Source organism: Neodiprion lecontei, chromosome 4 (genome assembly GCF_021901455.1).
Source record: "Neodiprion lecontei isolate iyNeoLeco1 chromosome 4, iyNeoLeco1.1, whole genome shotgun sequence".
NCBI classification, from domain to species: Eukaryota; Metazoa; Arthropoda; class Insecta; order Hymenoptera; family Diprionidae; genus Neodiprion; species Neodiprion lecontei.
The window spans coordinates 3,930,963-3,943,450 of record NC_060263.1 but is presented as its reverse complement, the minus strand read 5'-3'; the positions used below and the strand labels follow the sequence as shown (position 1 = coordinate 3,943,450).

The 12,488-nt window shown below is 34.5% G+C and overlaps 1 protein-coding gene across 49 annotated transcripts in view; it reads left to right on the top strand.

Annotated features, from left to right (window-relative positions):
* The window catches only part of LOC107222996 (calcium-activated potassium channel slowpoke), a 134,030-nt gene that overhangs the window by 53,557 nt on the left and 67,985 nt on the right, over nucleotides 1–12,488 (top strand). For 28 of the 49 annotated variants that reach the window (XM_046737898.1, XM_046737872.1, XM_046737883.1 and 25 more), the window contains one exon: nucleotides 7,198–7,289. The exons of the other annotated variants lie outside the window; for them this stretch is intronic. In XM_046737898.1, coding sequence (XP_046593854.1) covers nucleotides 7,198–7,289 — 92 coding nt within the window. The remainder of the gene's footprint in view (nucleotides 1–7,197; nucleotides 7,290–12,488) is intronic. 49 annotated transcript variants of the gene reach the window in all.

Genomic DNA, 12,488 nt, shown 5'->3' with positions numbered 1-12,488 from the left:
TCTGAACTCAAAATTTGAAAATTCAAGGCGGTGGATCCAACATGGTGAACCAAAACCTCAAAAGTCACTTGACATTGCCACATCGGATCCACCGTTTCGAATTTTGTAATTTCGAGTTCAGATTCGTAATCAGCGACCTTGAAAACCCCCGAGTACCGAGTTTTGTTGGAATCAAATGACTCTTTGGATTTCACTCCACCATATTGGATTGGCCATTTTGAATGTTGAAATTTTGAGTTGAGATTCGTAATCAGCGACCGAAGAAGCCCACCTATATCAAATTTCATCTAAATCCGTTGTGTAGATTTGACGAGCTCCTGAAAGGGTTGAATGGAATCCACCCTCTCTTTCGGACGAGGGTCAGAGTTGAGATAAAAATCTGAAAAAATTAGGGAGTTGCTTTTCAACTATCTGATGCTGGTCGGAATTCAAAAATGACTTTTTCAAGGACCACTCTAATATATATACAATGTATATTTATATGCGTACAGAGCCTAAGGGATGCCCAAGAAATCAGCCCTTTGGCCTCTCCGAGAGAATTATTGTACAATTTGGATTTTGTAGCACGCCTGCAGAAACACACTTTAGCCTAGTCAAACATCGATCCGATGTTTATAATATTTTGCCTGCGCTTGTACATGCGATGTAAGGTATGAACGAAGAAACTATAGTTCAGGTCCAGAACCGCAGGTTTGAGGTTATACATCGTGTTGTTTTTTGTGACACTCACCGCCAAACGCCGGCACGTAGGCAACGCGAGCTGCACAACTTCTATTTCCATACGTATATATTCGTAAATGTGCTTACGTTTGTGGTTGCATATCCGCAGGCGTTTAGCCCCGAGTTTCACAGAAAATTACACGATATGTTAGACACTCGCATAAAATTTCAATCTCAGTTTGAACGTGGCCATGGTTGTTGAATAAAAAGCTGTGAGGCGATTTGCTTAATTTTATTTATAATTATAACTATTTTTGCTTAGTTTTTAATTTGGTATTTCAAATCCCGTCCGCTGGGTAATTTCTATTTTCTGTTTTTGCCAAAAATATATGTATACAGTTGTTGCTTCATCGGTTGATTTGTGGAAATCAAGAATCATCTTAGGGGAAAACTGAAAAGATGACAAAAAAAAGAAATAAATAAATGAAAAAATGCACAATCTAACTCGAGTTTGTCGATAAGCGGACGAAAAGCTCTTGTGCAGCTTTCGCCCGAGGGTATTATTGTTATTTTTATTATTATTATTAATATTAGTATTATTATTATTAAACTTATCGTCGGGTAATATTTCATTCTATTTGTTCGTTCAAATTTAGTTGAACGAATGATCGTACGTGAATGTATAAACGCAATTACCGTGCGAAAGGAAATTTCCAGTTTGATAAAAAAAATGTTTATCGTTCGTAAAATTTATTCTTGTATTGTTTTTTTCTGATTTCTTGTACCTGTTTTCGTTATTCACCGATGCTTTCAATATACGAATCACATTTCAGCGTATCCCAAATGTAACAACGTACGGAAAAGATCGAAGAAAAATTAAAAATGAAGAAGCATTTGATCCTTATCATATATTGTATTATGCGCAAGTGTATGTATATAGTAGAGAACGTTCGTGCAGAAATGAGAGAGAAAATGTGAATGTTTTTGAAATAATCGATTACTGCTTGCGGCACGATGTTTATTATTATTATTATTATTGTTATTGTATAAAAGTCTGTTATTGTTATTGTTATTGGTATTTTATACAGGCCATTCAGGAATGAGAATGCAGCTTATGTTTTGCGTGCTCGATGGTATAATAACGACAGATTGATTTTCTATTATGTATTATCATCGTAGGTGTATAGCCTAAAAAATTCTCCCCAATCAATCGGAAAACCAGAATAGCGAATGCGGTCGGTTCGCGTTCTTTTTCAGGATACTATTATTTTCTCTCATGTCCTTTCAATTTCGGATCAGATAATGAATAAACGCAAAAGAAATCCACTAGAAGAGCAAACCGGTAAAAATGAATAACAATATTTATCCAAAAATACCTGCCGCATGATTTCCAGCTGAGTTAATGAAGATTAGTATGCCGGTATGATTATTATAAAAAAGTCGGAAAATTGTTTAAACCGGTTGCAGGCGTATAGTAGAACAGTCGTTTACACCGCGCATTAATTTTATGTGTACAGGGTGAATTTCTAACGACAGAATGTAACGCGCATGCGCTACAATCCGTGTGGCAGTTGTTTTGTCAGGGGGACCAACTGTCATAAGTTTACAATTGGTTGTACGTACGGTTCGTTTGAAATCGAAAAAAAAAATCCTAACAAAAAATAAATAAATAAATAGATAACGAAGGGAGAATGCAAACCTGAAACAATAGATAGCTGGAGTCAAGGAAATTGTGCTTAATGATTGCCATTGATAGGTATTACGAGGTATCTTCCTCGCATGGTAATGTAGGTGTCAAGAATCGGGAAAGGGAATGTTGGCGGGCCGAATTAATTTAACACTGACAATTATTAGTAGCAGTAGCCTACGGAAGGTTTATCTTCCTTATTTCCTTAGCCGCGTGGCTTAGACCGCCTCTAAATTTCCTTACAGCGTGCAGATTTTGATTTGAATTCGACGTAATTTTTTACTTTTTCATACAAAGCAATCAATTGTAAATTTTGTACCTTCAACGCGTGCTTGGAAAGATAAATTTTCGTAGACTGTGGTGCCCTATACACGAAGAGAGCGGTAACGCGACGACGCTGGCGCATGCGCACTCCTCGATAACCTCATTTTACGCGCGGATCTCACGCGCCGCCTGTGACGTCATCCGGCTGAAAGAGTAGAACCTGAAGTTTGCGCGTTTAGGTTAGGTTTCACGAAGCCGGGTCTGTGACTGTGAACCTTGACTGGCCTCGATCTACTTCGTTTGAATTATTACATAACATTTTATTCGTTTGCTGCTCAAATCAAACTTTCCTTCACAGATGTTGAAAAAAATAGCCTCATAGTAAATCGTTCGCTTTCCCCACCTGGATACACAGTATACCCACTATCGTCAACGAAACACAAATTCACAAGAGTAAGAAGAAAGTTGAAACATTATTCACTCAATTAAACATTTACGTACTGTAACATTTACGGATATCAATTTTCTGGGTTCTTATTGTTTCTTAATTAATATATTATAACAAAATCTACTCGCTTCTTCTGTGTTACCTTCATCTCGTAATCACTTCGTTTCTCTGCAAGTGCATTATATACATATCTATATGTATATTGTATAGTGATTTAATTTATAAAAACATGATATTTTCCGACCGCATTACAAATAGTACGTGAAACGCTCTTCTGCTCAATTGAACGACCATGTTTAACGATGATAAATAATATTAATAATAATAATAATAATAATAATAATAATAATGTATACCATATACATACGAATCGTGAATTTTATTTTCCTCCAACTACCGGGGCACCTCGTAATTTCTAATTATTACACGTAACTTTGTAACGATTCATGGAAAATTTATGATCACCTAATTTTTTTTTTTTTTTTTTTCTTTTCTTCTTTCGGGTCAACGTATAATAATATCGTTATACACAGTATCTGACACACAGCAGTACCTACACGTACGTTTCACTTTTTCAACATACAACTGCTCCATTACTAATCATACCAACTTAATGGTGAAAGTACAGCTGCAGGTTCGGTAATTTGTAAAATATTATCATTCTCTTCCGCTGTGTTTTTTTTTTTTTTTTTTTTTTTTTTATGTAACTTTTTATACATAACCTACGTACGTATGTATACTTAGGCATATGTATATATATATATATATATATATTTAGATGACTATTGTGTACATATATGTATAATAGACGGTACGTCGATCCGGTTGTGGAACACCGTGCATCACCCGCAGTACCTTAATAATTACCCTGACGATGTTACATTATAGACCGTATAAGGAAATATACCTACCACCTACACGCTGCGACGGAAGTATTCGAATACGATTGAAAATGTTCGGTAAATAATTGTCGGCCGATGTATGTAAAATGTATAATGATAATTGCAGTCGTTTTATTTTATTTATTTATTTATTTTTTTTTTTTCATTCCGTTACTTGTTCAACATTTTCTTATTCCTTTCGCATGATTTTGAATTATCGCAAATTTCGGTTCGCGATTCCGTCGAAATCTCCGTCGCAGCGAGTCGATGCACGAGAGTCCCTGCAAAATTACGCACACGAATTTTATTTTACAAAAAGGAGAGCGGTGGTAGATAAAAATTCGAAATATGTACGTATACAGATAAAACAAAAGTATCGCATCAGGCGTTTTTTGACGCGCGTCGACGTTCCACTCGTCGCGAATAAATTCTTATTAAATTCTTATTTTCTTCCCCCCCCCCCCTATGCACCCTTAAACGCTCACGTTAAAATATCCCGTTGCCGCAGACGGACTGCCACAAATTAATATTAATTTCACTCCGCTGATTGTCAATGATTTCACAACGCGAATATATTTTCACACACGATAGGTTGCGGTATGTTTATTACATAACGATCACGGAATTATCATTCATTCGGCACATGTGTAAGTTGTCAAAATACCTTCAACACGCGAATTTTCATTACGATATTACAACCGCACACGCATACACGCATACACGAATGACGATTCGAAAATTATAATTCGTTAGTTGTTGTAACGATTGCGTAACTTCACCGCATGTTATCTAGGATGCTTGTTGATATTATTATTGTTATTATTAAATATAGCGTCAACGTTCGTAAAATATAATAATATAAAATAATTATTCTCAACATTTCTTATTCGTTTGACGAATTTTTTATATTTTTTTTGCTTTTCTTATCGCTCACTATTTTTCAATCAGATACTTGTTTTTACGTCGTCCTTGCGGAAATTAACATGTTCTCATAAGCAACGAAAATTCTTTCCTTTCATTTTTCGGGAGGTGGGTAAGGGGGGGGGGCGATCGTTTACGTAAATATTTTTTCCGTCTCTGCTACTTTTCTACGTTATACGTATCACTGTAATTATTGTGTATACAGGAGTAGGTATCGTACAGTTTGGGTGTGTCAAGGGCTGATATTATAAAGAACGAGTGACATTATACGTGATACATATGCCTGTTATTTGCGTATATGCATATATACACATCCTGTTACTATATACCTATAATGTGTATTATAAATTTATAAGAGTTTATCCAGAGACACTGACACAGCTCCACCATGTGATATTGTAGTGATATCAATTTCTTTAAATTAATAACGAATCGTTCAGTTATATCGATATAATGCAGGTATTATAAGCCTGTAATATTGTATTGTTTCAACTCAAACCGGGGATACGTATAAATCGAAATCCGAAAGGGACAGTGTACGAATATACATGTAACATTGAACGATGAAAACGGGGATCGAAATATTGATCTGCAACAATTCGATTTCACATACAATTTTACAATTTTTTTTTTTTTTTTTTCCTCATCTTTTATCGTTACGCACGTTTTCATACATGCCGTTTACATTGTGCACGCCATACATACACAGACGTACGCGTATATTGTACGTGAAAGGTCGATAACAAAAACAAAAAAAAAAAAAAAAAAAATCGTAATTCTTTACACACGCGGTATACATGAAGGGTATGTAATTTTTATAACAATAATACAATTATTATCGAAAATCATTGTCGCGCGTCAAACGTTCGACGAACACACACACACACACACGCACACGCGCGCGCGCGCGTACAACGAGAAAGAAAACAAACAAACAAAAACAACAACCAAAACAGACGAAAAAAAGATATTATTTATATATTTATATATTCAAAAATAAAAATGAAAAACACAGAATATAGGCACGCGTAGAACGGCCCAGGTCTACCATACATATATTATGTGAACCTGGGCCTAGGTCAACTGCATAGGTGTAGGTGTGTAGGAATAGGCGTAGGTAGGTAGCCTATAAACCCACCCTGTCTTTGTTTTTTTTTTTTTTTTTCTTCTTCACTTTGTGTCAACCTCATGTAGCGTATAAATATACATAAATCATTATTACGTATACATTGATATATTATACCATAGCACAATAATTTCCGTGAAATTTTAAAAAGTGAAGAGGGAAACGAAAACGAAAAAAAAAAAAAAAAAAAAAAAGTAGGAAATTTCACGTTACCTTCGACATGTAACTGGTACGTTATATACATATTATAGAATATGTATAATAATGTATTTGGGCCGTTGCTCGCACAGAGGTTTGTATTGTATTTAAGGTAAGTGTACCAGTTATTGACACTTTTACAATTAGTAGTCAATTATAGATAATTTTATCTTTTTCAAAGATTACTAATTTACGGCACAAATTGTTAATTTATCGACGACTATAACCAATCGTTAGACTGTTGGAGATTAGAAATTTATTGCTTTTCGTTATTTTAGAACTAAGTATCAAACAGATGCAATCAAAGAATGTCAATAATTGGGAGACTCACCTTATACACCACGTATTACGTACAATATATCGAATTGTCCAAAGCGTGAAAATCTGCTGTGCGATGCCGCGGTGCCCGTTGTGTACAAAAAAAAAAAAAGGAATAGTAGAAAAGAGCAAAAAAAAAAAAAAATACTTCTTCATATTGTTTATATGCGTGTGTCGAGCAATACTCCCACATGTATACCCAAGGAGAGGAAAAAGAAGAAGAAAAAAAAAAAAAAAAAAAAGAACCAACTAAACCCCCGTTCGTCTTTCTCTCTATCTCTCTTTCACTCTCTCCCCCTCCGTCCATTTTTCTTTTTCTCAATCCCCCCCCCCCCCCCCCCCCCTCTCGTCACTCTGTCTGTCTGTCTCGCTTCCCCCGCTCCGTTTCAATCATACTCCGAGACGTTTCCCGTCCACTTTTCCCGCCCCCGGTGAATAGTAGCAAAACAATCGCAAGAGAGATGAAAAAATACAGAAGGGAGCAAAATATTGGGGGAAAAAAAAACCGAACAGATAGAGTGAAGAAAGAAAAGAAAACATGAAATCGAAAAAAAAAAAAATAAAAAAATAATACAAAAAAAGAAAATCTAACACAGTGACAAAAAAAGTATATAAAGATACACTAGGCAAAAACTTTCAAGCTTGTACTGACGCGAGTGTTGTGTTCTGTTCTATCCATACGTGGTGTATATAGGCCATATTCGCCAGTTGTATTCCCGAGATAATTGACCTGATCGGGACGCGAAACAAGTACGGCGGCACATTGAAGAACGAGCGAGGTCGCAGGTGAGATACGCCATTATATACAAAACAAACGTAAAAAAAAAAAAAAAAACAGTCGAAGTAAAAAAAAAAAAAATTAATAATAAATTAACAATCAACGAAACTCAATTAATCAAACATATATGCAATGTATAAATACATATGATAAATGTTGTATGTATATATATATAAGGTTTCCATGTCAACTCGACCAATGGCTATCCCTCGCTATTTATGATTCGCTTCACGATTTTTATCCATACGATTCTCCGATCTCGAAAAAGCGCTGTTGAATTTTTATCGGACTTTTGCCTCCAAACGCTAATTTTTTATGACTATTCAGAACCATCGTAAAAATCGAGCCTCCTTTTAACAATCTCAGAAAAACCTCTTAGAACTCATATTTTTCATTCAGATCATTTTGACATCCGTCCCGTAACTTTTATGATCATATGAAAAGAAACAAATAAATAAATTAAATCAAATGAAATAACGGTTGGAGGAAAAAATGTAAAAAAAAACATTAGGGTGCTTTTTTGAGATCGGAGAATTGTGTGAAAGAATATTGAAGCGAAACAGAAATCGTGAGGGAAAATCAATGGTCGAGATGACGTGGAAGTTCCCATATATACGTATACATATATCACGGTTAAATACGAGACAAAACGAAAGAAGCGATAAAGAATTGGAAGAAAAAAAAAAGGAAAAAAAAAACACCATCGTTTATGAAAAAAATTTGGTATAGAAAAAGCTGTAACTGCAATGAAAACAGACAAAAAGGAAGGTGTAAAGGAATACCTTGACCCAATCTTCCATCCTTAGCACTTGTAATAATATAATAATTCCTCTTACGTTCCAGCTTTGAATAGAAATTATTTAACACACGTCGTACTATGTATTATACATATATCTCGTGGCGCTCTGGATCGCAAAAATCGAGTCTTGGATAAGAAAAAGCACCCCTTTAGCTCCTTTCCTGTAACGCAAGTCTTGATGAAAGAGACGAAACGATTAGAAAAGAAAAAAAAAAAGAAAAAAATGAAAAAAAAAAAGAAAAGAAAGACAAAATCCTCGCGAATTTCTTCGGAGTTAACAATAAATTGTACATACACGACGATTCTACGCTTGGTGTTTTTTTTTTTTTTCTCTTTTTTCTTCACCTTTCTTTCTCGCATTCTTTTACTTTTCTACTTTACTCTCCGGCGTTACGTTGCGCCCATAAAAGAAAGGGGGAAAAAATAAGAAAGAAAGAAAGATACGGCCCCCGCTGCACCATCCCATTACTGTCATCATCCACCTATATATATATATATGTATATAACACGTTATCCTGCATAATTTAGCTAAAGTGGCACCCTGCAGAATTATACACACCTATAAACTTTATTCGATAACATGTTATGCGTATGTTATGTAAACCGTCCCGGCCTGCAATCTTCAATTCTACCCCAATTTAAAAACTCCAGCCCCTCTTCGTCCTTCATGTGTGTGTATAACATATTATGTGTGTATTGTACAAGTACCATGTTGTAAAATATATATATATACATATACATATACACACATATATATATATATATATAGTTTACGACAAACTAGCTTGTGTCTATTTCTGTCCGTCCGTCCATCTGTCCACCTTGATATTCGAGTCCGACCGGGCGAGGGTGCAGTCCCAAAATAGTAAAAAAAAAACAAATAAAAAAAAATCATCAAATACAAAAAGCTCTCTGAAATTTACCTTGACCATTGGGTACATGTCACCGTATTGCTTGGTTTGACTTCCGTAAAAAAAAAATTCGCCCCTCGTCCACCGCGTCTGGCTTACGAAAAATCCACCCACTATATTTATAATAAAACTTCCGGCAGATGAGGACCACTAATTAATTAATACGCTACGCATACGTGTATAATGTATGTCGATGTATTAACTCCTCATGTACACATGTCGACACTAATTCAGAGAAGGCTGGTTCTTCGACGGAGTCGGTAACGTCGGTAACGCAGATTCGGCCTACAGTACCACTGTCGGTCAGCTGCTGCGCGCTGAATCTGCGTTACCGACGTTACCGACTCCGTCGAAGAACCAGCCTTCTCTGAACTAGTGTCGACATGTGTACACAGTACTTATATTTTTATTATACCTACAATATTTATACGTATATAATATTTATATACCCTGTGCACACGATTAATATACATATATATATATACATACAAATATATATATACACGTTATACTCAAACGTTGCTGCCAAGCATTCGTATTATTATAAACTCTAGTTTTATTTTTTGTTTTTTATTTATTTTTTTTTTTTTTTACACAGGCACACCGCTTATGCGTAAATAATATATGTTATACAAATTTACACACATTGAGACACAATGCGTACAATGTATACAGTGTTGTTTCGAATCAATCATGTTCGGTTTAATTTACTTTACGTCACCGTAACGCCATGTATTATACAAGGTGCAAAGAACGAGAAAAAATTATTATCCTTAACAATATTATAATACGTTACCAGCATGATACGATATGTTGTTCTCGTTGTTGAAACATCCCTGATCTGCACCCCTAAGACACACTCCAGGAATACGTTTGGTATCCACGGGTTCAATTTTTTTTTTATTTTTCTCGACAATACTTTCGCCACACAATCATCAAAGTCCGGTTAAACTCGCGATCACGATTAATTCGGTTTATAGAAATTCGCCAATCGAGATTGAAGGATAACGGAAATCGTTTTTTTCTTTAACCATAATAATATTGATTGAAATTTTCAAGGACATATTTATTATTATAATAATAGTAATTCTGTCCCATTTTAATATACGCAGTATAAATTATGATTGGCGTTTCTTCATTGTTCGCTCATTGATCACTTAAGACATACATATCTTTTCTTTTTTCATCTATCATCATTAGGTTTATTGTAACGGGTTATCGATTCATTGACGTGGGAATCGTCTATAAATATATAGCACCTATATATTTGTACAGTGTATGTATATGTATTATCAATTGGGTGCAATACGACCGAAAACCTTCACTCATAATCCGTTGCACGAGTTTCTAATACACGTAATTTAAAAGTAGTGTAATGATTCTTCCTAAATGTATTTTGTTGAATCGATTATATGATTTTCTTTTCTCTCAGATCGAGGGCTTGCAGATTTGTTTACATTGTCAAATAGTGAATTTATTTATTTATTTTTTTTATGACCTACAACAAAATAATACCGCACTCGTCAGCTGTACCGTGATAATATTAAAATATACATACAATTTGACATATTATTCATCTAAAATGTCCTTTGTAATTGTCAATTTGCGATCTTTTCTTTGGTTATACCAACATTTTATACGTACCAGGTACACCGTCGCGTCGGCTGACGTTAATGACAAAGTTTATAATATAGATCGAGTCAAAGTAAATTCCCGCAGTAATCAATCCATCGCATAATTTCTTCCGCATTGACGTATACTTACACGAGACTGAAATAATAAACTAGTTTATAATAATAATATGTAATTCTCAATAACGATCATTTTCAAACTGCCACATATTTTAACGAATTTATACACACACATCCACACACACACATCCACACACACACACACACACACACACACACACACACACACACACACACACACACACACACACACACACACACACACACACACACACACACACACACGTGCGCGCAAACAAACGCGAAAATAACTTATTCACGATTATCCAATCGATGCGTTATAACTTGAATTTATTATTAAATCAAGTTATCGTTATCATTGTTATTATTTATTATTTATTACTATTTGCACACCGTATCGACGGATTACGAACTCAATATACGAATTTGGAAGGTCAGGACGGATTCGAAAATACCTGCCCAGTTTTTGGAAAAAATCATATGTACAATCATTACGCGTTCAATTGCAGAAAATATAGAAGATATATATATACGAATTTTGGCGCGTATTAATGCTGTTCGCAATATATTTACTTTATATTATGTTACAGTGATAACAGGTGTTGTATATACATCGTTTGCAATTTAATAATATAACAACAATTATCTGTCATAGCCGCCGGGAGATTCTACAATTAACGCCGAAATGACTTTGCAATTCGTATTATTACAACGGATGCCTAACATATTGTAATTTCGTTATGTGTATAGTTTAATTTTCGCATGGAATTACTTGTACATGGCAAATTTTACATCCTTGTTACGTATAACACTCAGATATCGTTATCATTATTTTTACACCTTTTTTTTCTTTCCCCTGTTTTTCTTTCGTCTTTACCTTGTTTCTTTCACGCAACTGAATTATCATCGTTTCTCTTTGTTTTTCGTTCAATTTTATCGCTAATTTTATGTTCATGTATGTTTGACGTGTGTATACATATTCGGAGAAAGGATTGTTTTTTTTTTTTTTTTTGTTCTTTCAACTGAAAAATGTAATTTGCAGACCCATTTTGATACCCATTTGATAAATATTACGTAGCATAAATTGGTTACATTGAAACGATAAATTTTACTAGTTACAATAATTGACGAATCGTCAAAATAATTTCACAATTGTGTAAATATGATTTCCGAGTCGCGACAGAATCTTTCAAATCGTTGTAGCAATTAAGCCTTTGTTTGTAGAAAGGAATATATAATTCGTGAAATTTTTTTGCTCGATTTCTCGTTACGTCTGCTGGATTTTTCACCCGAATCTCAAGGTTTGTAAAACTTTTTCTGGGTGTGTATAATACGTGCCGAACATACACGTGTGCGCGTGTGCGTGTGTGTTTTTTTTTTTTTTTGTTTAACCGTTGTTCGTTGTTTTTGTTCGTTTATTTTACAAACCAGTCAACATTATTATAGAGTATGATAAACAATATACATCATGTGCGACATTGCTGGTAGTTGAAAAATATAATATTCGTTTAGCATTCTGTAATACAGGTATGTACATGTATATGTATATATATGTATTGCATGTGTATATATGTGTACGTATACATACCATCGCAAACGTATATTTAGATAGACTTTGATTGCTGCTCGTTTAATTGCAAATATATTCACACGTATGATTGTTGTTAATATTATTATTGTCATTATCATTATCATTATTATTATTGTTGTTGTTATTTACGATCATCGTTATTATTTGACTTGTTGTTCTCGTTGTTGCTGCTAATGTTATACAGATATTATAAA